General features: G+C 43.0%; 2 protein-coding genes across 4 annotated transcripts in view; one reads left to right on the top strand and one right to left on the bottom strand.

Moving 5' to 3' along the window:
- Positions 1–19,163, top strand: part of RALGAPA1 (Ral GTPase activating protein catalytic subunit alpha 1) — a 131,108-nt gene extending 111,945 nt beyond the window's left edge. For 2 of the 3 annotated variants that reach the window (XM_062623417.1, XM_062623408.1), the window contains 2 exons: positions 9,164–9,288; positions 17,821–19,163. In XM_062623417.1, coding sequence (XP_062479401.1) covers positions 9,164–9,288; positions 17,821–17,975 — 280 coding nt within the window. In that variant the 3' untranslated portion in view covers positions 17,976–19,163. Of the gene's footprint in view, positions 1–9,163; positions 9,289–16,123; positions 16,239–17,820 lie in introns of all 3 variants that reach the window. The other variant, XM_062623404.1, reaches the window with a different exon arrangement.
- A 1,213-nt stretch (positions 19,164–20,376) lies between these two features.
- Positions 20,377–22,629, bottom strand: INSM2 (INSM transcriptional repressor 2). Its single transcript, XM_062623393.1, has one exon. It carries the CDS (start codon positions 22,607–22,609, stop codon positions 21,221–21,223), a length of 1,389 nt encoding a protein of 462 aa, XP_062479377.1. The 5' UTR covers positions 22,610–22,629; the 3' UTR covers positions 20,377–21,220.
- Between the last annotated feature and the right edge of the window lie 2,352 nt (positions 22,630–24,981).

Below are 24,981 nucleotides of genomic sequence, written 5' to 3'. Positions count from 1 at the left end.
GCCTTAGCACCTGTTATGGATTTTGAGTCATCTGGCAGCCCGTGGGACTTAGATAAAGAAGTACCAGGTGTCCTGCCTGTCTCTTAATTGAGATGCAATGTAAACAATATAGACTTGGCAATATGGTTATAGGAATGGATTAAAGCCCAGCTTTGTCTGTGCTGATGAATCACAGCTTTTCCTTCCTAGATGATGTTACAAACCACTGAAGAATTTGGTTAGCTGTAAGATCTGAAAAAATAACATAAAAATAAACAATATATCAAGAATTTTCCTAGAACGACAGTGTTGCAAAATGTTCGTTGGGTTTTTCATTGAAAATGTAAGCAGCAATTAGAGTTTCTTGCTGTAATTTAGCAATTTTGAAAGTGCTTACCACTGTAAAAATGAAGATTTTTATGCAAACTTGGATGAAGTAAATGCTTTTCAATATATAATGTGTTAGTAAACTAGCAGAAAGCAGTAGCATTGACTTGGAAACGCCCAGTGGCTGCAACTTCATCTAGCCTATGCTTACCTTGCAAGACATTTAACCATAGATTAGATATACTGGAAGTAGTCTCCTTTAGCTGCAAGATTAGTACTCTTAAAGAAAAAAAAAAGCCTCTAAATGGCAAAAGTATGTGTTATCATTTGCCCAATAACTTTTAATTTATCACAGATTTATTGAACTTTTTTGTAGTGTAAAAGATGAAAAGTAATTTTAGTTATATTAATGTAAAGAATGATACAACTTGTGCATTTGAAACAAATTGCAAGATCTGGAATGATGGAATTAATTTATATGGATTTGTCGGTGTAATTTCTTCATGAAGAAGTATACCTCAAAAATATATATACCTCAGAAAGCCCTTTTGCAGTTACAACTTGTGTTGAAAAACAAATTTATTAAAGATGTTAGCTATTACATTTTGTTTGTTTAAATTCTACAGTGAGTTTGTTACTTGTTTTTATACTTATTTTTAATGAGATAACTACATTAATTAGTAGATTATCATGTACATTAGTTCCTAAAATTAGTGATATTGGGTAATTAACACTGAGTCCCTTCTGCAGTTTTAAAATGTTTTCATGAAATGCAACATAAAGTTTAATTTTCAAATATAACTGATTCCTTTGAGTTTATGTTCTGGTTATATGAATACGAAAATATGCTGTTGCATTTTGTTCCAAAAGTGCTGCTGCTAGTCTTGAAAATATGGTTTCGGTAGAGGAAAAAAAATCACCTTAGAAAAATATAAATTTTTTATTCTTTCACCTCATTAGTAGTGTCAAACATAGTAATTTTTTTTTTCCTTCTCTTTCATCTAAAGAGCTTGCATCAGATATGAATAGAATGATCTGAATTCTGCTTTACAAATCATCAGTGTTGTGGCTAAGTTCCAATTGCATATGCAGAAGCTGCTTTCATTTACAGCATAGCTGTGTAAACAGATGCACAGAGCAAAATATTTATATGGCATTTTCAGTATTGGCAGTATTTAAAAACCAGAAAAGAACCCAGGCTGACTTTGAGATATCAAGTTGACTTCAGTAAACAGAAGTTGCAGCTGGAAAAAAAATATCTCTATTTGTATACTGTGCAAACTAGATGTGGAAATCGCTGAAATGCAATAAATAGGGAACACCATGATGCCACTTCTACAAAGTCACTTTTCAGAATATTAGAGAACTTTAACTATTCCTCTCAGTGTGGACAGTTGATACTCATCACCCACCTACATACAAAACGCAGCTAGTTGCTGGGCTTCCAACACTGGATCAATAGCAGCCTGACTTACATCCTTAACTCTAAGAGCCAACAAAGAGTACAAATTGCTGTGACTCAGTATGAGTTCAGGTGGTTTGACAACCACTGCACAATCTCTTCTTTCAGAGTAGATTTCCCAGAAAAAAAACTTCCATTTCTGTGATGTGTGGGTTTTGTCCTGTCTTCTTTTAGAAGTCAAATTCTGCTATGGCTAATTTTTCCTTTCAGCTTCTATAAAACCTTGGTCCTAACCTGCATGCTTTATCTTTTTACGGGAGGCAATCCTCCTTTCACATTCTGATGTCAGGAATTGTAATTTACTAGGAAAAAATGGCCAAATAAAATTGATGCTTTCATAATCTTAAGCACCTCAAACTGTAGCAATTAATTCTGCAGGGCTTGAATTCCTTTTCAAGCCAGAGAGCAAGAAATCTCCTGCCTGCAAATTCTGTTCATTGTGCCCTACTGTTTCTTCATTTCCTTTGGTCTCCAGTATCCTGAGAGCATTTCTGTATGTTGACAGTACTACACATTTATTTTTTTCTAGAAAAGAAGAGGTGGGCTTCTGAATTTGCTGAGGGGGCAAATGTAGTAATCAAGAAGGTGCCATTGTATGCATCTTTCCTTAAAATACTGTTAATCTATTTTATACAAATAGTGTATACATGCAATTATAAAAACTCTTGCAGGTGTCCATTGATCCTGCAAGCAGGTATCTCTCGGTGGAGGATTTTCATTTTCCAGTTAAAGATGGAACAGTGCGTTGGTTTCTGCTTGTCTAAATTATTTTCCAAATACCTGGCTGACAAAGTCACACTCTCCACAATCATATCAATATATATTGACTTCTTAGATGATTTTGCTAACAGTTGGAACTGCCAGGGATGCAGCTGTACATGTATTTCTGACAGTAGCTTGTAATTTAACCTGAAGAAGTCCATCTTGCTATTTAGAAGTGCATTCTCTGGCTTTTTTCTAAGAGGTATTTCCAAGCAATCATCAAAACCTCCTTTTTTTTCCTGGCACCAGAATCAAAGAATCTCAGGTGCTGCATCCTATCATTATTGTGATCATATTCCAATATACAGTTATATTGTGATATACTACACACGCATGCATATATACATGTATATCTATATAAAAATGCATAAGGTTCAGGAGGGAAGATTTATGAACAAAAACTGTATGGAAGTCTCTCATTTCAGTTTTTGTTCTGAATGAGAGACACAGTGATGGAAAAACATCAAGTGAAGAGCCCACATTTTTACTCCCTTTCAGAAGGTGACTCTTTTGTTACAACTCTGCTTGGGTTTTTTTCCTAAAAATCAACAACAACAAAAAAAGGCACAGTACCAGTTTACTGGACTTGACCTGCCCATCATTAGGCATGTAGGAACGTCTGCAGCGTTGTTGAGCATACAACTCGAAACTTTATAATTCCAGGGTATTTCCTGAACTATCGTGATCTTGATGCATTTTAAATCATCCAGACATCATCTTGTAGTCATCTACTGAAACAGAAGCAAAGGTGTAACATTTTATTGTGGGTATCTGAAGTGACAAATACTTTCTTTTGACTTTTTGAAAAATACAGAGTTTCTGCCATTGATGACTTTAGGTACTTCACAAACACATTCCTTTTAAATTTTGTTGAACAAATGAATTATTAATCTGCCATTACAAATAATTCCATCACAGTTTTAGTGTGGTGGTGAACTGTGCATCTCGTCAGCCCTTTTTTAAGTTTCTGTCATTGAGTAGGTTCCCCAGCATAGTACTTCCCTCCAGAAGCTGCTGAAGAAATCTGTCTTGCTGAAACATTTTTTGCATTTTTTTCCAAAAGTCTTAAGAGCATTTAGGAATGTAACCACTCTGTTGACCTGACACAAGTTCCTCACTAGTCTTGAGTGCCCCTGGTGTTCACAGGTATCTAAAGCTTTCACTGCCAACCTTCCCTGGAGATCTGCCCACTTAAGCATACACTAGTAGCTAAGTCCTTGATGTATCCTGAATAGCCAAATGCCTGGTTCATGCCTCTCTTTATCCAATGGTAGGTAGGTATTTCTTTGCCCATCTGACCTGCAAGGCAGCAAAGGTAAGAGTTTTGAAGGTATACTCACTGGATTAGAGCCCACACAAACACAACAGGAGGTAACCCCCTAGTTATATCAGTCAGCCAGGAAATGAGAGAGCAGTTTCCAATTTTGAGGCCACATCTTCTGCCTCTTACAAATCTGTTCTAACCACTGGGACCAAGGACATTTTATAAGCAGGCACACTCTGTTCACTGCTGAAATTGCTTTTCGTTTCATAAAATAAGATCTCTGAATCACAGGGAAAGTACGCGCTCATCTCTATAGCCTAATGGTTATGGTACTTTCCTGGGAGAAGAGAGTCTCTGGATTCCAGTCCCTGCTTAAGAAGCATTTGTTATCAAATGTTTTTTGGAGCAGGCAGTAGAATTTCTTCTCCAGCCCTTTTGTGAATCTAGCGCTTAGGTACTCTGATATTAGACTACAGCATTGTGAAATGTCATATCCTTAATTAAAGTCTTGGAAATTTTACTCCATGTTGAAACTGCCTTCATTTTTTTTTCAGCCGCAGGTTAGTGACATTTTGTGCTGGTATTTCCTGGATAACTGTAACATAGTAATTATGCATCTAGTATCCAACTGCAAAATACTAAATAGATTTATTGTAATGCATTTTATTCAGTTCTAAAAACTGAGAGGTGCGAATAAGAAGAATGGAAAGAAAGCATAATCAGAATGACAAAATAAGTCTCTGGAAATTACTATGAGGAGATGAATTCAGCAGAAGGACTTGAAAGATGGAGGCAGCAGAAGAGGCAGAACAATGGGAAATACAGGATTTTGTGGATATTACATAGGAAAGGAAAAATAAAGACTAAAGAGCTAGAGATGTGGAAATATGTAGCAAACACATTTCCTCACCAAACTGAAGAATGACAAAGCCATGAATAAAATTAAAAAAAAAAAAAAGGCAATGCGAGAGAATTGTTTCACATTTTTGTCTTCCAAGGTTTTTTTCTTGTTTCTTTTTTTATAAGCATCATAGCAAAGAGGAGGGGGCATTTGCAGGGGGATTGTTTTGTGAATGCTTATGGAGACCTGATTCTAGGCATAAGCCACGTGGAAAAAAAGTACCAAAGTGCCTGTCAAAAAAATGTCAAGTGAGAGTGACTGCTTCAACTGACTGGAGGCAAGAGCAGTTTAGATAAAATTGATCAAATTGGTATGGACTACGGAGTTAAAATAAGTAGCCTGCATTTGTGCTAAGGGGTGCAGTATATGAAGAGAATACTCCACCTAAGCAGTGTGTTCAGAAAGTGGGCTCTGCAATGCTCTGAGCAGATAAAAGAAGGATAAAAATTCATTTGTTGAGGTCAGAGAAAAGCATATCACAGAAACATAGTGGTTTGGTTTGGAAGGCACCTTAAAGATCTAGTTCCAAGCTCCCCCAGACACCTCTTTTCACTAGACCAGGTATGTATGAATGGCAGTAACTCAGATGGGAAGAGTGAGCCTAGATAATTTATCTTAGAATATGTGAAAAGAATCTCCAGGATGTAGTTGTACTGTGCCACAGGAATCTGAATAGAGCTATTAGGTGAAGACATGAGGTGTTTTTCAGACAGATTGAGCGTAAGTAAGTAGCTAGTACTTTGGTGCCTGTTCCCAAATGCAAATCAACAGGTCCAAAAAAAATTGCTTGTTTACAGGAATAACGGGAAGTACAGTATTTTCAGTATTTATAGCAGTAGTTGAAGATTTAGAGAATAAGTAAAATGGATTTTACTGCAAATGAAGTTTTAGTTGCAGTGACTGCCACCTAAGTGACCTATAAAGGTACGATTCCTGATTTTTTTCTTGTACTGATTGTATTTTTCAGAACAGTATCTTCTGAAAAGGTATAATGAAGTCATTAGATTTTTTTTTTTTTTGTTACCCTTTTTTTGCAGATTATGTATCTTCAAGTTTTTAGCTGAGAGATTTGGGAGAGTGCCTGTCTAATTACCATTTTATCCATTCTATTTTGTTCCAGTTAACACCTTCTTCAGAAGCAGAAAGCTCAGGACACTGTTGTTTTAAGTGTTTAGTCACTCTCTGTGCAAGAGTCTCTCTCCATTGGTTTGTCCCTGCATCCTTCCCATTCCATCTTAATTGCAGATACCAGTGGCAACATCCACACAGTAAGAATACAGCTTGCATTGCCCTATTATTACTAACCATTGAGTTTGTATGTGCCACTCAATTTGTAGGTGCTCATAACTCTTCCCTAGAGAGAGGTGTTTTAAAGAAATAAATGTCTAGCTTATTAGAAGTAATGTGGAAATTAACTACCCTGGGTTTATGGTCACTGTTGCAGATAGTTGCATTCAAATACAGCATGGAACTAGATTATCTTGGCCACAAAAGCATACAGATTTGGAGTTTTAAAATACTGGAATGTTCTCAAATCGAATGGAAGATAAAAGTATCCCAATCTCAGCTAGTCAGTCTAATACACAAAAGGAGTTCTGTGGAGAGTGTTTCATTTCTTAGTGCAGAATACAGCAAGCTTTGGACTTGGCATTCACATCAGAGTTTTGTTTTTAAGCAAGTTTCTGTTTTTAACAAGCTGCAGATGGTTTTGTGGAGTGTTAGGACAGGCGGCAACCTGGCTAGCTGAATTACTTTTGTTTGGGTATACTCAGTGTGCATTTGAATTAGACTTCTAAGCATGTCCTCTCCACCGTGTAATGAAAATATCATTATCCTCCTCAGTCAGCATCTGTGTCAAGACTTATTTGGTTAGGGGATAGGTACCTAGGCTGAAGAACGAGAATGTCCTTGTCATGTTCAAAACAGTAACTTTCCTTAATTTTTGCCTTATTTGTGTATAAGCTTTGGATATAACAGGATAAACTAAAAGGTTTCCTTTAGAGACCTCTGAGAGTAGTGCATTTTAAAAGCAAGTAGGTGTCTCCACCCTACTTTTTCATGAAACATTTTCCCCATTCAAGCAGACTTTTAAAAACAGCTTGTTTTGATAGCAGCCTGTTCTCCTGTGGGCCTTCAGCCTTTGCTTCCTGGCAGCACCTTTGGTGCGAAAAGAGAGTGATCAATTGGGAGACTATCAGTGCCAGCATGCATAGAGTGATAAGTTAACACACCACTGGGAATTTCTAGGGCCCACCAAGATACTTCACTTCTAATGTGCTAACAAGCTCATTTTTCTACCTCTTGCCTCTTCAGTTATTTTTTTTCTCAGAAGAGCTTAGAAGTTGAGTGCATCAGGCATAATGAAAAGCTCTGTAGGAGGGAGAAGCAATAACCCCATTTTTCCCTTTTCAGCCAAATAGAAAATTAGTTTCTGGTAATACACAAAGGCCAGTATTTTTTGTGCAAGGGGCACTGCTGTGAATCAAAGGACTCTATTAACTGCAGAAAATTCAGCAGCTGTGAATCTCCCCCAATGAAAAAAGTGCTTTTCAACAAGTTGTGCGATACGTAGTGTTACTTAGACTTGAACCATCAGTTTCATCCTCTACCACTTACACACAGCCTCTTAAAAACTGTGCTATATTACTCTCCTCTGTTCAGGCTCAATACTGTGTTTATCCCCCACCTAAGAACCATTACAATGGGAGATTTTTATATTTTTTATTGTCCCAGTGCTTCTGTTATAGCTTCTCCATACTGAGACTTCTGCTGAGGTTCGGCTGTCTGAGGATCCAGGAAGAACTTGGAACAGAGATTTTGGAGGAAAAGTGGTTTCCCAGTTTTGTAGTTATGTTACCAAGCTGTGGTCTAAGGAAAATGAAGATCATTTTATTCACTAGAAGTTGTTTTCAGACAATATATTCTCTATATGTTTTTTTCGTATTCAGATATACTGCAAAACCTACTATAGATATGGTACAAAAAACTACAAAAAGGTTTTTTTGTAGGATAAGTTTTGTGCATGTTGAAGTATAGTTTTATAAGCTAAGATTAAGGGTATTGTTTCCAGCTTTAATTTGGACCTGAGAATATTATCGCTTATAAATGAAAATAGTATTTTTATTTATTTTAAATGTTAGCACTTGTTATTAAAAACACTTTTCACTTGTCATGCGTTTTTTATGTTGGGATTGCTGAAAAAATGTGTGCAAAATGAGTATTATCCCCATTTCACAGGTGGTGAAATTGAGTCAGAAAGGTCATTTCCTCACTGTCCCTCTTCTGCAAAAAAAGAGCAGCAAAGAAAAAAATCAAGAAACTGATTCTGAGTGCATTCCTCCACAGCATCCTCATTTATTTGTTGGTTGGTTGGGTTTTTTTCCTAGGAAAATAGAGCTATGCGAGGAGAAAATGATCTATGTACATATAAACTAGGAAGAACAAATGTGCACAAACATAAATGCCAGGGAAAATTTCTGATCATTTTACAGTTCTCTGAGATAACTGGAGAAGTTCTCCCTCAGTCAGTGTATTGAGTCCAGCTGGAGGACTTTGAAAGTTGTGAGAGAAAAGGTTAACTGATTTCTCAGTTCGGGAACTGTACGACATGAAGTCAGCATGGTAGTTTTTCTTGATAATTGTATGTTGCTGCCTGCTGCTTTACATTTTGACAGCCATTTCCATAGTTGCTTTCATGAACAGCAGAAATATTCTCTCTTTTTCTCGCTCGCTCTGTGCTAACAGCACAATCAGGCCTGCTGGAACAAGAAGCCTGGAGAGGGTTCTTCAAAAGCAACACTTCAAGATACTGGTCTCTTGTCAATAATATTAGAGAGGAGAGAACACAGAGAAAAGGAAGTAGTACACTGTTTTGCTGTCAGTGCCCTGCCGACACCGTGTTAGCCGGTATTTAAGGGTCCTGCAGATTCTTTACAAATATTCTTGCTTGTTTTAATGGCATAATTGAAGAGATGTTTTTCCTAATACTCAATTTTCACTTTGTATTTATCTTAGCTGTGTGTATCTGTGTTTAGCGATTATGGAAGCAGTTTGTTATGGAGGAGTGCAAAATCATTCATTTTGTTAATGCTGAGATTACTTTTCATGCTATACCTGTTAAAAATGTTAATGTTTTTATATTTAATTGTGCTCATAGAACAGGCAAATCAGTTACTTAAAAGAGAGTATTTAAGTTGCTGTTGTTTTGAAAAAATAATAAAATTCAAAAAGCTTTGCATCAGACATGAAAAAAGATGGTTGAACAATAAGATTTTTGTTAATCATTTTATCTTAGAGTCAATATTAATTCAGTGAATCAGATTATATCATATGTAAAGAATTAAAAGTGCATACAGTCACTGAAATACATGATACAAGTGTAATAAAAAGAATTCTGAATTACTAGGCACTGTTATTTAGCAGTTACAGTACATGATATAAATTCATCCTTAATTCTTGGCTAAACCAGTTATGAGGAGAGAGCACGATACCTGCAGACAATTGTTCAACATCATCTAGAGCCTACAACATTTGAGGATTTTGCTGCTCAGGTTTTCTGTCCAGCACCTTACCACCATTTGCCCTCAGAGACAGGTAAGAAGTAGAGTCAAGAACTGCTTTTATACAGTCTTCCTTGAAATGCAGTATCCTTACCTATGAAGACTAAAAATTCAGACCTTTTGTGCATCATTAAGAATTACCGTTAGTCAGAGAGACTATGTGTACATATTTGTGAGCCCAGGGAAAGTTGCCTCTAAATCTTAGTATTCTGTTTCCTAGCTTCATGAGCCAATGACTGGCATTAAGATTTGGCAACCAGCTTTAATACAGCACCCAGCCCCTGCATTTTACAGTGAATTTTATCACTTTCCCCACCCTGTATAGAGTCTGCATGGAAGCATTGGTACTCCTTCATCTAGACTAGTTGTGGTAGATATATTCTTTAATCTAAGTACACCTTCATTGTAGGAAAGTTTTAAGGCTCACTACATTTTTAGAGTTTAAAGTTTTAAATTGGCAATCTGAGAGCCTTGCAATCATGAGTTTTGTGTCCAGGTTATTAGCTGCAAAGTTGGTTTTAAGGTCATTTTTACTTTGCCATAAAATACCCGTTTTATAAAAGGATACTGCATTTTCAGTTACTAATGAGAAAATCTGTAAAAGAAAATGAGTAACTCAAGGCCTTCCTGTTCTGACATTTCTTGAACTCCTTATGATTGTTTCATTATTTTATTTCCCCTCTTTTTAGATCATTAAATATCAGTTCTGTTTATCTGAAGGTAAGACAAAGTGTCCAAAAAATCCCTTTGTTCCTCTTACTTTTACTAGAGCACTAAGCTTGTAACCAAATTGTTTGCAAACTTTCCTTGTTGCCCTTGTTCACACTAAAAAGAATTTCACACTGATTGAGAAATGACCACTACATCTTCTTAAAAGTTCTAGTCTTCTACTAACCTCAGGTCTGCATGAAGCACTAACACTGGTTCTGGGATTAAGGTAACTAATGATAGAGACAGTTGTTGAATGAGTAACACTTTATTGTGTTGACCTCTGTTTCTCAGCATGAAAAAGTAGTACTGGATGGCAGTGGTGTGTTCTGTACCCTGTACTGTCTTTCATTGATGTTGTAAGACATTCTGCAGTGATAACATAGGAGAGAAGAAGAGTGTGTAACACTTGAAATTCATTGTTAGAAACCTTTAATGATGCATAAATCAAAATACTTCTGTGGAAAAGGTGTAAATCTGAATAAAATAAATTTTGTAAGAATAATTTGGCAAGTTATCTCAAAATTTGTTTCTCAATTGCAAAAATACGCAGAAATAAATTCTAAATTATAGAAGAGTTGTGATAGGACTACAGAAATACTGAGAGATGTTAAAACATTAAAAAAGCATTATAAAGAGACTTGTTCAGTTATTATAAAGGAACTTGTTCACTTGGAAGTATAAAACTTAAGTAGAAATAAGATGTGGTTTTCAAGTATAATAAGTGGTATAGTTATGCTAGAGCAAATAATCAAGACCAAAGAGAAACAAAATTAAAAGCAATTTAAAACTAAATCAATATAAAAAAATAGTAACATAATTTAATGTATGAAAACATTTGAATAGAAAAAATCTGTAACCAGAAACATTACAAACAATAACCAGAGATCCCCGTCCTTGCACATTTCCTCAGTAAGTATTCAACGCCAGACACTTTTGTATGGCTAGTATATATTCTGTATTCTAGTGCATTTGTATCAGTTCTGCCTGTTCACCTTTGGAAATCTTCCAGGCTAAATCCTTCCGCCATCTTCCTCTAGTTCATTCTTTTGGGACGAAGTAAAGCTGTTTTTCTGTATTATTTTGGTGCACTGGAGAACACTGCTCTACAGTGCCTATTCTTGTATTCCTCTAAAAATTGTCCTAGTCATGCTTTGTGTTCTCAAACATCTGGAAAAATAAGATTTTCCGAAACTTGATTTTAGACTTAATTATTACAGTTGCTAGAAAGGTTATCTGCAGGAATCTCATTAATAGAACCTTGCAATTATTTCACATCTGCATGTACATGTGTGTGTTTACATACCATGAAACATGCTGTCCAGTCCTGAGGGACGCATTCTTCTGGACCTTGTGATGAACAGTGAAACTGACCAACACGTGTCGGGAGCAGCCAGAAGCTTCTTTGGACAGACATTCAGCATAGTGTGACCAAATGTCGAAGTCAAACAACCTGTCCCCACACCTACCTAACTGAGCTTTCATTTCAGCCCAGGGAAGTTGGGGGTACTCTGGCAGTCCTGCTTGCAGCCTGGAGGCTGACTCCCATTTGATCTGGGACTCCTGAAACTCTTGATACTCATTTCTAGAATAGAGTGCCTGGAGTATCACCAGACTATATACCTTCAGGCTGACTCTGGAGGGCATAAGGTCTAAAGCCTGAGGCAGGTATAAATGAACACTGTAGTCATCTGCCAAAAAGGTTACCCCAGGGGTTGGGGTTAGCCTGGAAACCACTGGTTTCCAGTTCTAGCGAAGGCAGACTTGTGAGCAAGGTGGCTACAGATGATCTAGAACTGTGATGGACTGTGATTCCAAGAAAGAGTCCACCAGATGTGCTATTAAAAAAGCAGATACCCCTAAGTTTCCAGGGTCCCTACAACAGGCAGATTCTTGAAATATAGGTACAGAGCTCTGAATTGTGCCAGGACTGCACATAAGAGGGGCACTGGAGTCCTGTCTGGGAATCCATGCACATCCATCACCCTCAGGATGACTCAAACAAAACCATGCAGGCTCCCTGCTAGACCTGACTGTGTCATCTGAAAATGTGACCAGATTCTAAAAATACATCACAATTATTTTTCAAGATACAAAATATTTCATTTACGTCTGGGTTTCTGAATGAAAAATAATTGACCAGGAGAGACTAGAAAAAATTCCCACATTTTAGATACTATAGACTTGATTCTTTAATTGGATCATGACCTCCAAGATTACAATTGCTGAATATGTTTAATTTTTATAAAATACATGCAATTTCTTCTAAGAGCTATAGAAACTGTGAAGGTGCTACACCCCATCCAGGTGTTGTAATTCTGTTGTTGTTGTGATCCCATTGTCCAGGTTCAGCATGCCATTTTTTTTCACTTGAGCTGTGGTAATCACAAATAGAGAACATGCTATTTGGTAACAAACTCTGTTTCCTCAGACTGACATATTTTATCAAATGTTCAGCCCTCAGCAAAAGCTGCTTCCTTCCTTACAGTGGTTGCCCTTCAATACAGTGTGATTGTGGCTGCTGCTGTTCTATCTAGGTGCTGAGTTTGGCCTATCAAAATATCTGACAAGTCCACCTTCCCATGTTTGGGAACCTGACTAGTGCAGTTGATGTGTACATTTAAAAAAAATGAGATATACCTGCACTTATGCACAGAATATAATTCATTTGCCTCTATTTTTTACTTTGTGCTGACTCTGTTAAACAGAGTAACTGCAAATACTCTTAATTGGAGTAACTCCTCCTGTGCAGCTATTGAGTAAACCAGATTTCTGACACCAGAACAGGTCAAGGGAATTGTTAATGGTAAGCTCAATGATATTGAAGGGTTTATTGACTCCATGATGCTAAGATTCTGAGCTTTACAATGTACTAGCGTCTTGGGTTTGTTTTTTCTCAATCCTCTTTTGTTCCCTCTCTTCTTAATAAAAATAGTAACTCAGTATAGTAAATATCATAAAGAAGGGGCTTCTCTACATTAGTCATAGTTTTTCCTTGTGTTAAAAGCATCAGACTTTTTGATCCCAACAACCCTTCCTATATTTTCAAGTCTGTTCAGAACAATTCTGCTTCCCACTCCCAAAGTAAGTGGGAACGTCACTGTATAAGAAGCGAAGGAGGGGAGTGTAGAGATAACGGTACTTCAGCCTTGCACAAGAAAAATCCAAATTCAGTAGCCTGCATCTTAATATCTCCTGCGGCTTACTTGCTGTGTAACTCTGAACTGAGAATCTTTTTGGCCTTGTATTACCCCAACACAGGTGAGAATAATGGTGCTTTTCTCTGTAGAAGGGTCTAAGCAACACCTGTTGATGTTGGTGCTTGAATTTGGGGACTGGATGTGAAATTGAAACAAGGGCTGCATGTCTGGCAGAGCAGGGAAGAGTTTCTCATTATCCCTTTTTCAGTCCAAACTTAGGAAAAATCTTTTTCGTTCCAAATCAGAGGAAACCTCAGTACTCACTGAAGTTTCATATTGGAATAACTGAGGCTGAAACCTTGCACATTTCTGAACTATTGTCCTTAAGTCAACCCCTGGGTGATAGTAAACTGAGCATCCTCAGCACTTTGAGGCAGTAGATTTGGTGTGAACTGCTGGAATCCCAAACAGATCAACTTTCTACATTAAATTAAATGGGTCCACTGGAAAAAATAGAGTACGATTGTCCAATTACAAAGCATCCCATGCATACGCACAAGGGGAGAACAATAAATTTTAATCTTGATATTTCCTAGGTTTTGAATGTTTCACTTTATGAATTTATTGTCTTGTGATGACATTTTCCTTGTGTAATTCCCTCCACTTTTGTTTTAACACATACAGCAAAAGCAATTCTGTGACACTAATTAACAGCCTTATGATTCATAAGCAAAAGTGCAAGCTCTGGATCTTCCACCACCTCCTGCAGACTGAGATAGGGCAGTAACTGGTGGTAATGGTAAGCTGTCTTACTGCTGCCTGAATCTCCTCTAGTGGAAAGACTGGGAGTTTTGCCACTGTGTTTCACAGATACTAGTTGACAGAGAAGACCGGTTTACCCAACACTGATACTTCCAGACAGGTTCTGAAGAGCACTGGACATGGGCTCTGCTGCTCTTTCACCATAAACTTAATTGTTTTTGCTGTGCTCTTTCTCATGTCTGGCTCTTGGCTCTCTCTCTCCTATCCAGTTCCAGTGTCCCACATCTTTAGACCATCTCTTCCTCACCTTCGCATCTTGCTTTGCAGCAGCTTTTGCAGTCTTTCTGTCTGCATCCACTGCTTGCTTCCTTTCCTCATTTCCCATAATTAGCGAGAGACTTAATTGACTTGACTCTAGCAAGGCTCTGCTTAGTATGACAGACAATTTGGCTGGATTTGGACTGGAATTCCTAGGAGTGGCAGAGGGCACAAGCTGTACAAAAATGATTGCCCGCTTCCCTGGAGGTCAGGTGAGGGGCGCTCAAGGATCTTAAAAGACCATCAAAATATACCAACATGCGTAAGTGGTATTTTCCTCTGCGGTCATTCTCAGAGATGGTACTTAGGAAACTGTTGATCCAGACAACAGTGTGAGGATAAAGTCAGAGGCACCGAGAGTAGCCTTGCCATGGCAGCACCTTGTCAGGCTTCTGCTCAGTGAATTTTTCACCTCTTTGAAAGTCGGAACTGATCAGTGACATGAGTCATGGCAATGTGTGCATGTTAATGATCCCTCCAGATTCCTCCACCTCACCTCACTTCTAACTCAGTCTGAGCATAGTTAGAATGCCATTTTACATTTAAATAGTTAATTTCCGATTCAAATAACCAACATACTAGCATTAGAAAATCCTAAAATTTTCAAGTGGAGTGTGGAAAATGTCGCATTTCAACTTTGTTGATCCATCGCCTTGTTCAGAAGCAATTGAAACGGCTTTAGCCCCAAATATTATAGCTCATCAGGCTATGATATTTGTCACTTGTAAAACCTAAGAGATGAAAAATAAGGATCACTTCCTGACATTTTTCAACCTCTTAAAAATCCTAACATGTCTATTTTGTTTATTTTATGGAACATTCTGGTTCTAGGTCAGTTCTCAAGTCCTTATTTTAGTGTTTTGGATAACTAAATATTTTGTTGGATAGAGAGATAAAGATAATAACATTTTACACTGACAATTGTAAAACCCTGAAGGGGAAACAAAACCTGCAAAATTTCTATATACCACATTTAATACCCACATGTGTTTATGTGTGTATGTATGTATATAGAGATATATATGCGTGTCTAAAATCCAAAGAAATTTAGTTACTAATAAGTCTGTTGAATGCTGTCAGACTTCAAATATGTTTTAAGTGCTGTTATTCTTCACTCTTCTGGTGTGGTATGTTTGGATGTGAAAATCACTTTACATGACTTCTGTTCTTCAGTAGCTGTATGTCAGATTCTTAAAAAATGGGATTACATCTCAATCTATGCTTCGGTCTGCAGGAATTAGAAACAAAATTTTAAGTTATGACCAGAAAAATTAAAGTAACGGGGGGGGGGGGGGGGTGTAATATTTTCTTTATCCAACCATTATCAAATTTCATATTAGGGTTTGACCCTTTGACACAAACTCACTCGCTTAAATACTCTGGGTTTTCTTCTTTATGTGATTTGAGGAGTCTCATGTTGAGACTGGCTAAAATTACAGCATACTTAATATTATGGAATAGCTGGGGAGCAGAAGCCATACATCAAGTTGCCATTTGTTTTTCCTTCTTGATTGTGTGTATGTGTGTGAGTATGTAACTGTTTTCACAGACTTTAAGTAAGCATTTCAGACAATGTTTAGGATGTATCTCAGTTGCTGTGAATAAGGTTGCTGGATCTGGATAATGTTATAGAATTCTTTTCTTTCTCTTTCTCTTCCTTTTTCTTTCTCTTTTAATGCTTAGTTGGTAAGTATGACGCCGGATTTCAGAGCTGTTGCTTCATTGCACATAACTAACTCATCACTCTCTTTAACCTGTAGCATGAGCAGAAATTGCATAATGAATTTCGAAATTCCGTTTCCTGTGCTCATCTGTTAATACCCTTCAATCTCTGCTGTTCGTGTCTCATGTCTCACGCCTGTTATCTTTTATCTTTTCTCCTTCCCCTTCCTCACTTCTTTCCACTCCTCCTTCCTCATCACTTCTTCATTCTCAACAAAGAAAGAAATGCTGTGATATTTCTTCTCCTTCCAAAACCTCCACTAGAAAGCATTGGCCACATCAAGGTAAAGGGCAAAGGCTTGAAACGGAAGGTCTTTCACGCTAGCTGTGAATGGTATGCTGTGCAAAACAACAACGGTTATTTTCTGTTCTCTAACTTGCACCACTTGAAATGCTTTAATTCCTTGTAAAATTAGAACAAGATAGAATTTCAGAAAATGAGAGTGCATGTTTCCCTGCCTGCCTTTCTCTATAAGGCACAGTGAGTCAGGCATTACCATGCTTTTCCAGGTTGTTTGGCAATGAAGTACCTAGTTCATGAACAGAATTACTGTCACCAGCTGGGGACAAATAACAGCCCTTTCTCCTCCCTGTCACTTTGATGGGTCATGTCAGTTTGAAAAAGATAGAAAGTATGGTGCTGTCACTCTGGAGCAGGGAGGTGATGGACCAGGTGAGGAGGCCAGCCAGGTCACTAAATCACAGGACTTTATGCAGTATGTTTGAAATGTACTCTTAAACTTCTTACCTGATGACCTTTGATTTTAGAGGAGTCTTTCAAAATAAATCATGCTCACTTTTGAATGGGTTTTGCACCCCTTATACATGAAATTGTATACTGAGGGAGGGAGATCTTCAGTTCTGAGCATGGCATTATTATTGTTTTAAAAAAAACTTACCAGTAATAGCGTGATGTGAAAGAAATAGCGAGTGATCTCTGGCTTACTGAAGTCAGTAGGGGTTTCCCTATTGACTTCTGCAGGACTAAGCTTCTGTCCATAATTTATATAGGTCAGATGCGACCACAGTGGTGACAGGTAGCTGAGTTCAATCAGGCTGTCAGCCTCTCTAAATGGGTAACTGAAATCCTGTTTTGTTTTGTGGATATGAGTTCACAGTGTTCATTTTCTGTACCATGGAAAGGAGAATGTAATTTTGGTTTTGTATTTTCTCCTTTCCTTTGGTATCTTTATGGAAGAAGATTTGGAGATGGGCTGTTTGTGAGGAAGAGCCTTGTCCTCTTGGCAGTGAGGACTCGGGGCCCATTGGAGCATAGCTCTAGGTGCTGGGCCAATGAACTATTTCCTGTTGTCTCAAATTCATCTTGTTCCTTTTACAAAGAAACGTTAACAATTAGTACATCCAGTTAGTATGTTCTGTTCAAGCTTCTGCCTTGTGGACCCTGTAGGAATTTGCCTTTTGAAGCACTTACTAAAGTTGGGATGGGAGATGTTTTGCTCTCCCAGTTTGCCCCTGATTCACTCCACCTCTTCAGCTGCATTCCCAGAGCTCCCTTCATGCGCAACAAGCTGTTAACCTTCATGTTCTCATTAAAGACTGGATTCTTCTGGGTTGTGGTTTGAATAACAACTCCCTATCCCTGTGAGGGAACTGGAGGTGTTTGTTCTCTCTGTTAGCAAGAGAACACCACCCACTTCAGTGCTGCCTCAATTCCTGAGAGCAAGGGGGTTCTGCAGTCCCATAGCTCAGTGGTGTCTGGCATCCTCTTTTCTCTAGAGGTAGATTTGTGGCTGTTGGGGTACATGCAGTACCATCACCCACAGCTGGTAAAGGGCTAGGAGATGCTGTGGGAGTGACAGCAGCACTGAAATTCCTCTTTGCCCCCTGTGAATAGATCCTGAGCTGCGAGTGCAGAAGGCAGCACTGACCTATCTGGTTCTTGCTGTCCTCTGCAGGCTTCTGCCCCGAGACTCAGCCGGGAGAAACTCCAGCAGCAGCAACAGCACAGGTGGATGGAACAGACTTAGCCTCTCCAATGTCTCCTCGGACTAGCAAGAGCCGCATGTCCATGAAACTGCGCCGCTCCTCTGGCTCAGCCAACAAGTCCTGAGTGGCAAGATGCCTGCAGCTTTCTAGTGAACAGCGATCGGCCACCCTTCCTTCCCACAGTGACTCACTGCTTCCCATTAGAATAATGCGTGTGCCTGTCTCCTGCATTCCCCTTTTCTGTATGTTTTATTTTCAACAGTGACACTGGAATTTTACTTTAAAGTTTCAGCTTTTGGGTTTTTATCAAACTTCAGGCTGCCTTTTTTTCTTTTCTTTTTTTTTTTTCCTTGCAGTGCAGTTCGTCCTCTGCACCTTTTACCTTCCGGGATGATTACAATATCTTAAAAGTAGTTACTTTTAACTCTGGCTGATCCTGAGTCATATATGAAATTGGAAACTGTATTTTGAATACATTATATTTATTGTGCCCCACTGCAATTTTCTCTGTAACAAAGAAGTATGTACAATTTGAAAATGAATGTACAATTTTAAATTGAAGTTGCATTTGTAAAGTCTTTGTCAGATGTCACAATGTTAATGCACAGGATGTGTACAGGTTTATTTATGTTAAGAATAAAATAGTTCAACGGCCTTTCAAGCATTGCAGAGTCCAAGCGGAATAACTTGAGCGTAGCACCAAATCTTTCTTCACAAAGCAGCGTATTATTTCATAACTCTGCAGGTGATGCCACAATCTGTGCCAGAAAAAAAACAAAAAAATCACTGTGCTGAAATTTTACTTATGCCTGGTCCAGCTGGTATCAATAGTAAATGCCATCGAGTTCCACGGGGTTTAAAGCCTTTTATCACCAGGCGGCTGGGTCTAGAGGTAAATTCTTGTTTCTTATATTAAAAAAAAAAACACAACAAAACAAAACAACTTTCCTGATAGAAATTCGTGCTCTGATGATGTGTGCTAGGGGAGAAAAGGGAACATCCTCCAGGAGCCTGGCTGAAATGCTGACAATTCCAACCCTGTGAGTGCAGATTAGTACACACGTTCCACCCTCCCAGAGGTGCTTTCCTGCAGAAGATGAAATGCTCACATTTTGAGTCTGGCAAACAACAAAATGCTGTTAACAAAATGTAGCATGACATCGGTACTAACTGCATGTGTAAATATATCTTATGGGCAACAATAAAAAATTAATGTATTGTCATTCATGTAGTATCTACAGATTTGTAATGGTTGAAGAGAAGACATGCTATTTAATAATACAATAAAATTATTCTTACCACCTTTTGGAAACTGGTCATTCACCACAGTGATTAGATTCTTACTCCAGTTGACAACTGATTGAAGAACAGAGTATTACATGTGGAGCAGTTAAGTGTGATACATGGCTTAGTTTTCATTTGTAGTAAAAAGTACACACAAGTTCTTGGGGGCTCCTTCCCAACCCACATACTGCACGCCGTACTGCCAACAAGCTTCTCCCTGGATCTAGTAAATAGAATGCACGCAGCTCCACACGTAATGGAAAGCACAGGACTTTCCCTCCTGCAACAACAGGGCTGGTTGTTCCAGTGCTGATTGTAGGAGCAGTTAGTAATCAGGTTTCTGTGGTCCAGAGCCCTTCATCTTTGACTGCACAAGTAGAGAAAGGAGAGCTATGACTCAACACAGCAACCTTCTCCAGGGGAGAGCTCGTCTAACTGCAGAAACAGGCATTTTTAGCTAAGTCTCCGTTAACTACCAAATGATGGGTAAATGCACAACTTAAAATAACATGCTTTATTTCTGGCATATGAGAAGAGCAAGCTGCTAGTTCAGCCTCCTCCATCAGAAGGCAAATTTGACTGCTTTAGGTTATATTGTATTCATTTGTCCAGGTCCTGGAACTAAACCAAGAAAGTCCATGAAACACATTTCAAATGAAGCACTTAGCACTTGCTTCAGCATCTGGGTTTAAATACACGATTCTTATGTCGTGTGTAACAAAATATAAAACTACAGCAATGGCTGCTTTAGAGGATGCTAATCAAGAGATTGATATATTTTGCATGCTCATTTCAGAGTGACAGAACAAAGACTATGGCTGGGATCAGTTTGATTCTTCAGAAATCACCAGCTGACCCACTTTGTCCTGCTGAATTCAAGAAAAAGGTGAGCTTTGTTTTAAATCCTTTGTTGAATTTTGCTTGCCCGCCCTTTTGGCCTCACTTGCTATCACATTTAGAAACAGGCACTCCTGTGTGGAAAAATAAATAATAAGTAAATAAATAAATGCCGGCTGAAATGTCAGAGCTGGTAAATCTGACAGTATTTCAAAGCATGTGGCCAGAGCACTGTCAAAGCCAGGGAATACGTGCCTCGGGTTGCTTTGCTAAAGGTAGGTTTCGTTAGAGAGACGGACAGCAGCTCACCACCCACACTTCAGCAGCTCACGGGGAAGAGGGGTCGGAGGTTGCCCAAAAAGGCCAGGTGTAGACAGGGCCCTTCTGCCTGCCACGCCGCAGGGCCTGGTGAGACCCAACTGTGCCTTGTGCCATTGTAAGTGTCGCACTGACAAGCCACTGACAGCAGGTTTTGAAACGGGCAGCTACCGGCGATGTGCATTTGCCTACCACACGGTCGCTAGCTAGAGCACAGGAACACAGAGCAAGCGGGAGATGTGCACTTAGCTATAGAAATTGACGCCTCGTACTTTAATTAAGCAGACAGCACAATTCATTTTCCATACGTTTTGCTAGCTATTGTATGACTTGACATTGACATTGACTTAATATGAACATTTACCTTCTCAACTATCTTAGTACAGAGTACAGCAAACAAAACACCTCACAGTAACTTAAATGCTGAAGCTCAGGGGCTAAGGCTATTAAAACAAGGTCACTAGATTAGGCTCCTTTTCTCACGAAAAATAATTCCTCTCTTTAAATACCATATATACAGCTGAACTTCTATCCGAGGGGTAGCTACGTAAGATGTACTCGCAGTGAGTTGACGCCTGGCTCCCCGCATGGCCGGCCTCCCAGGGCCAGGCTCCCCTGCGTGCTGCCGCCAGCCCTGGTTCGTGCCCACACCGCCAGTCCCCCCCCCTGCGGCTGCCCGGCGTCCCACGGACCCCGCTGCGCTCCCACCACCTCTGTGCGGCTCGGCACGGGCGCTGCCGCCCGCCCCGGCAGTGCCGCCTGTCGGATCAGCCTCCTGCCGCGGGGCCGAACTCCGGTACCCGCCAACCGGGGAGGGCAGAGAGGAGCCCTTGGGTGGCCCCTCGGCCGGCGTAGCCGTGACTTTCCATAGGAATTACAGCGTGGACAGGACTCGCTCGGCCCGCCCGGGCTCCCGGAGCAGCCCCATTCCTAGCAGCCCGGACGGACGGGCACCTGGAGCAGCAGGACCTGCCTGCTCTCCGGCGGGTGGCACTTGCTCGCGTGTCGCGCCAGCCCGGGCGCGCTGAAGAAGGTGGCGGGGCAGTGCTTGCAGGGGAAGCCCTGTCGCTCACCGCCCACCGCGCCGCCCTCGGGGGACCCTGCCGGCGGCGGCGGCAGCAGCAGCTCCTCCCGGACGGCGTGCCATAGCCGGTGCTTGTCCCTGATATCCGCCGAGGGGAAGCGGGCGCCGCAGAGGTGGCAAGCGAAGGCAACCTGGCCGCGCCCCGGCGGGCCGTAGGCGGCGGGCCGCGACGGCCCGTGGGTGCCCAGGTGCTTGCGGAGGTAGGCCTGGCGCCGGAACCGCTTCTGGCAGCAGGGGCAGGCGAACACCTCCCCGACGGGGCCGGAAGCGGGGCCGGGGGGAACCTGGGCGCCGCTGGCGCTGTCCGCGCCGCCGCGGTGCTGACGGGGCGGCGGCGGCGGCGGCGGCTGTGGCGAGGGCGCGGCGGGGCCGCGGGACCGTCGCTCGGGGCTGTTCTCCTTGCCCGGCGGGGCGGCGGCGGCGGAGGGGCCGTCGGAGCTGGGGCCGGGCCGCGGCTTGTGCCAGCGGCGGTGCGAGGCCAGGTTGGCGGGACAGCTGAAGATCTTGTGGCACTCGGGGCAGCGGTACTCGACGCGCACGATGCGGGAGCAGCGGTGCTGGGCCAGCGCCAGCGGGTCCGCGTACTGCTCCTTGCACAGCTGGCAGATGAACTCGCCCAGCGGCGTCCGCCCCGTCGGCGGCCCCGGCCTGCCCTCGGGACCCTCCTCCTTGATGCGCAGCCCCAGCACGGGCGAAGTGGTCACCTCGTCGGCGAAGCTCAGCTTTCGCGTGGCCTTGGCCTTCTTGGCCGGCGCCTTGGCCCGAGACGGCCGCTTCATCGCGGGCACCGGCGGCGGCGGCGGCGGGACGGGCAGAGGCGTGCGGGGCTGCAGCAGCAGCTTCTCGGTAGGCGGGAAGGAGGCGGCCAGGGGGAAGGACTCGGCGGAGGCGGGGGAGCTGAGGCACCGCTCGAAGAGAGCTGCCCGCGGCCCTGCGGCGCTGCAGGGCCCAGCCGTGCCCCAGGCAGCCGGTCCCTCTGGCGGGGCCAGACCAGGGCTGCCGCCACCGCCGGGGGGCCACGTCGAGGGGTACGCGGCGGCGGTAGCGCCTTCCTCCTCCTCGCCCTCCTCCTGCTCCTCCGCCCCAGGCCTGGCGGCGGGGCTGCCCCCGGCGGTGGGCGGCAGAAGGGGCGGCGGGGCAGGTGGCGGCTCCCGGTCTGGGTCCCGCTCCCGCGGGCGCGCCCGGTAGGAGCCGCCGGGGCGCCGGCTGCGCTTGACGAGGAACCCTCGCGGCATGGCTGGGCGGGGCGGCGTGAGCACGGCGCCGGCTGCCCGCACCGCATTTATACCCCCGGCGCCCGCTCCCGACCGGGCGTCATCCTTCCTCCGGCGGCGGCGGCCAATGAGGAGTTGGGGACGGCGCTGGCAGCGGGGGGAGGTGGCGGCGGCTACCGGGCCGCGCCGGGGCTTCCCGCTGCCGGGGCGGGAGCGCTCGTGTTGCGGGGCCGGGCGGAGTGTCCCGGGGAGCACAGCCCGCAGCGCGGAGCTGAGGGAAGCGGCGTTCTGCGGGGCTGAGGGAGGTGCGGGGCCGGGAGCCTGGGTCCGGGACGGGAGAGACTGCGAGGGGCCGGGCACGGTTCCGGCAGGAGCATCTGTCGCGGGTGTATGTGCCAAGAGCCTCCATCCGCCGCCGGGGCGGCCCGCCCTGCGCGAGTGTCCTGAGGGGAGCGGGAGCTGGGAGCCCGCCACAGACAGAATTTTCCCACGAGTAGCCAGACAGATGTAGTGTCAAGGCGAGCTCCCGATGCAACAGCAGACTTGCCACTGCCGCTTGCAGTGCTAAATCGCCGACCTGGGTAACGGTTGTGGTCCCCGGGCAGCTTCACTCATGGGCAGCCTCCGAGCACGGGTGAGGCAAGACTGAGGGACAAAGTGGTGTAACGAACTGCCCAACCCTGAGCCCACACCCCGCCCCGATGCCGCTCTTGACCCGTCTGTGGATGCCCTGAGCCCAGTGGCAGCTTGTGCGTTCCTGGAGCAAGGAGGCAGTTGTGTTTGCTAAACCACGAATCGTCTTTTAGAAAGTCTGGGTTTCACTGGGGAGCGAAGTGCACTTGGAGCGGGTTGTCCGCAGCCTCCCCGGGCCCCTTACCAGCATCTCCTGTCCGATCGCTCGTTTACCCGAGCCCGGTTTCGGAGGCGGGACGGTACCGTCCCTCCCGGAGACCTGCTGCTCCTGGTACACACAAGATGGCGTGTGACTGGCAAGGAGCGCGCCAGAGCCTCTCCAGCCCTTGGCACGGCGGGACCGTCGGACTCGCCGTGCTGGGAGCATCCCCTGACCCGAGAAATTGGAAAGCGGCAGGAGAGAGGGAGAACCAGCATCTCTACATCGAGGGGCTTTCCACAAGTGGCAAGAAAGATTCGAAGCCTCCATGCGAGACCAGAACTAGCCCCACCTGCTCACAACGCTCAACCACTTGTCTGTAAGTGCGCTGATTGCATTTGCTTAGCAAAGACTTAATCATATTTTACATTACTCTCCTCTCCATTTTCCTCCATTTTCATGGTCGCACTGAATTTTAGATTAGATTATAGGCTTTACAGCCTAGAGATCACCCTTTGTTAGTGCAAACCGCTGTAATTGGGACCAATGAGCCACGCTGCAGCACAGTTAGGTTGCTCCACTAACTGACTGACTGCACGATTTTTGTCTAGTATTTGGGTTGACCTTTGTAATTGGGACTTCCCATCTACATTTCTCACTGAATAATTGGGTCTCTGGTTACAGATCCACTGCTTTATACTGTTCCTTCAAGTGACATGTAAATAGTTCTTCCAGTTTCCCCTTGTAAGCAATGTTGCCATTGATGTTTTGCTTCCTTTTGTCACATTGCAAGAACAGTCTGTGTTAGGAATGTCCAGCTCAGCTTCTGTTGCAGGGGGTGAGGAGCCTGGTGATGCCTTTTCCTACACAGGAGTAGCGGGAGGTGAAGTGCCAGTTGGAAAGCAGGTGCACTGAGTGCATTTAACTGGGACCCAGACATTTTCTCTGGTAGAAGCTGTAGGCTGGAGTTGTGCCATGGACTTTCTTCAGGCCTCGAGGGTCATGATTTGATATGGCCCAGAGGTCATGGGGAGACTGGGGGGTAGCTTAGGGTCTCCCTTCCCGGAGTTGCAGGGGTGGAATCACTGCTCCGCTGCCCCTGCTGCTGCACGCCTCAGCTCTTCCCTATAACTTAGTGAGAGCCTGAACCCACCCCCACCCACCCCCCATGCTCCTCAGTGCCCTCACAGTGCAGCCTGCTTGCAGCCTCCTCCATCTGCCTCCAGTTTATTACCAGGTTCTGAGGTGGGACCCCAAACCACAGAACCCCTCACCCCATCATTGGTCTTGCTGCAGCACATGCCTGCACCCACGCATCTTCAACGAAAACACCAACTAAATTGCTTTAAGATACGAGTTGTTGCAGCCATCTTGTGACTTGCTTGTCTCAATAAACACACCATTTTCCCCTGGCTGCCCCTGCTCCAGTGCTGGCTCCCAGCCCCTCAAAGAGTCATTATTGCATGATTACAGATTATTTCTCCTCCCTCCCCGCATCCATAAGTGAGTTTAACCCTGTGGCTGGCATTACACCTGGCTCTCACAGCTTTCCAAACTGTTA

The sequence above is a fragment of the Pezoporus occidentalis genome, unplaced genomic scaffold, assembly GCF_034315485.1.
Source record: "Pezoporus occidentalis ecotype Australia unplaced genomic scaffold, CSIRO_AGI_Poc_V1 ctg108, whole genome shotgun sequence".
NCBI classification, from domain to species: Eukaryota; Metazoa; Chordata; class Aves; order Psittaciformes; family Psittacidae; genus Pezoporus; species Pezoporus occidentalis.
The sequence above is the reverse complement of the archived record's forward strand: the minus strand, read 5'-3'. Positions and strand labels throughout refer to the sequence as shown.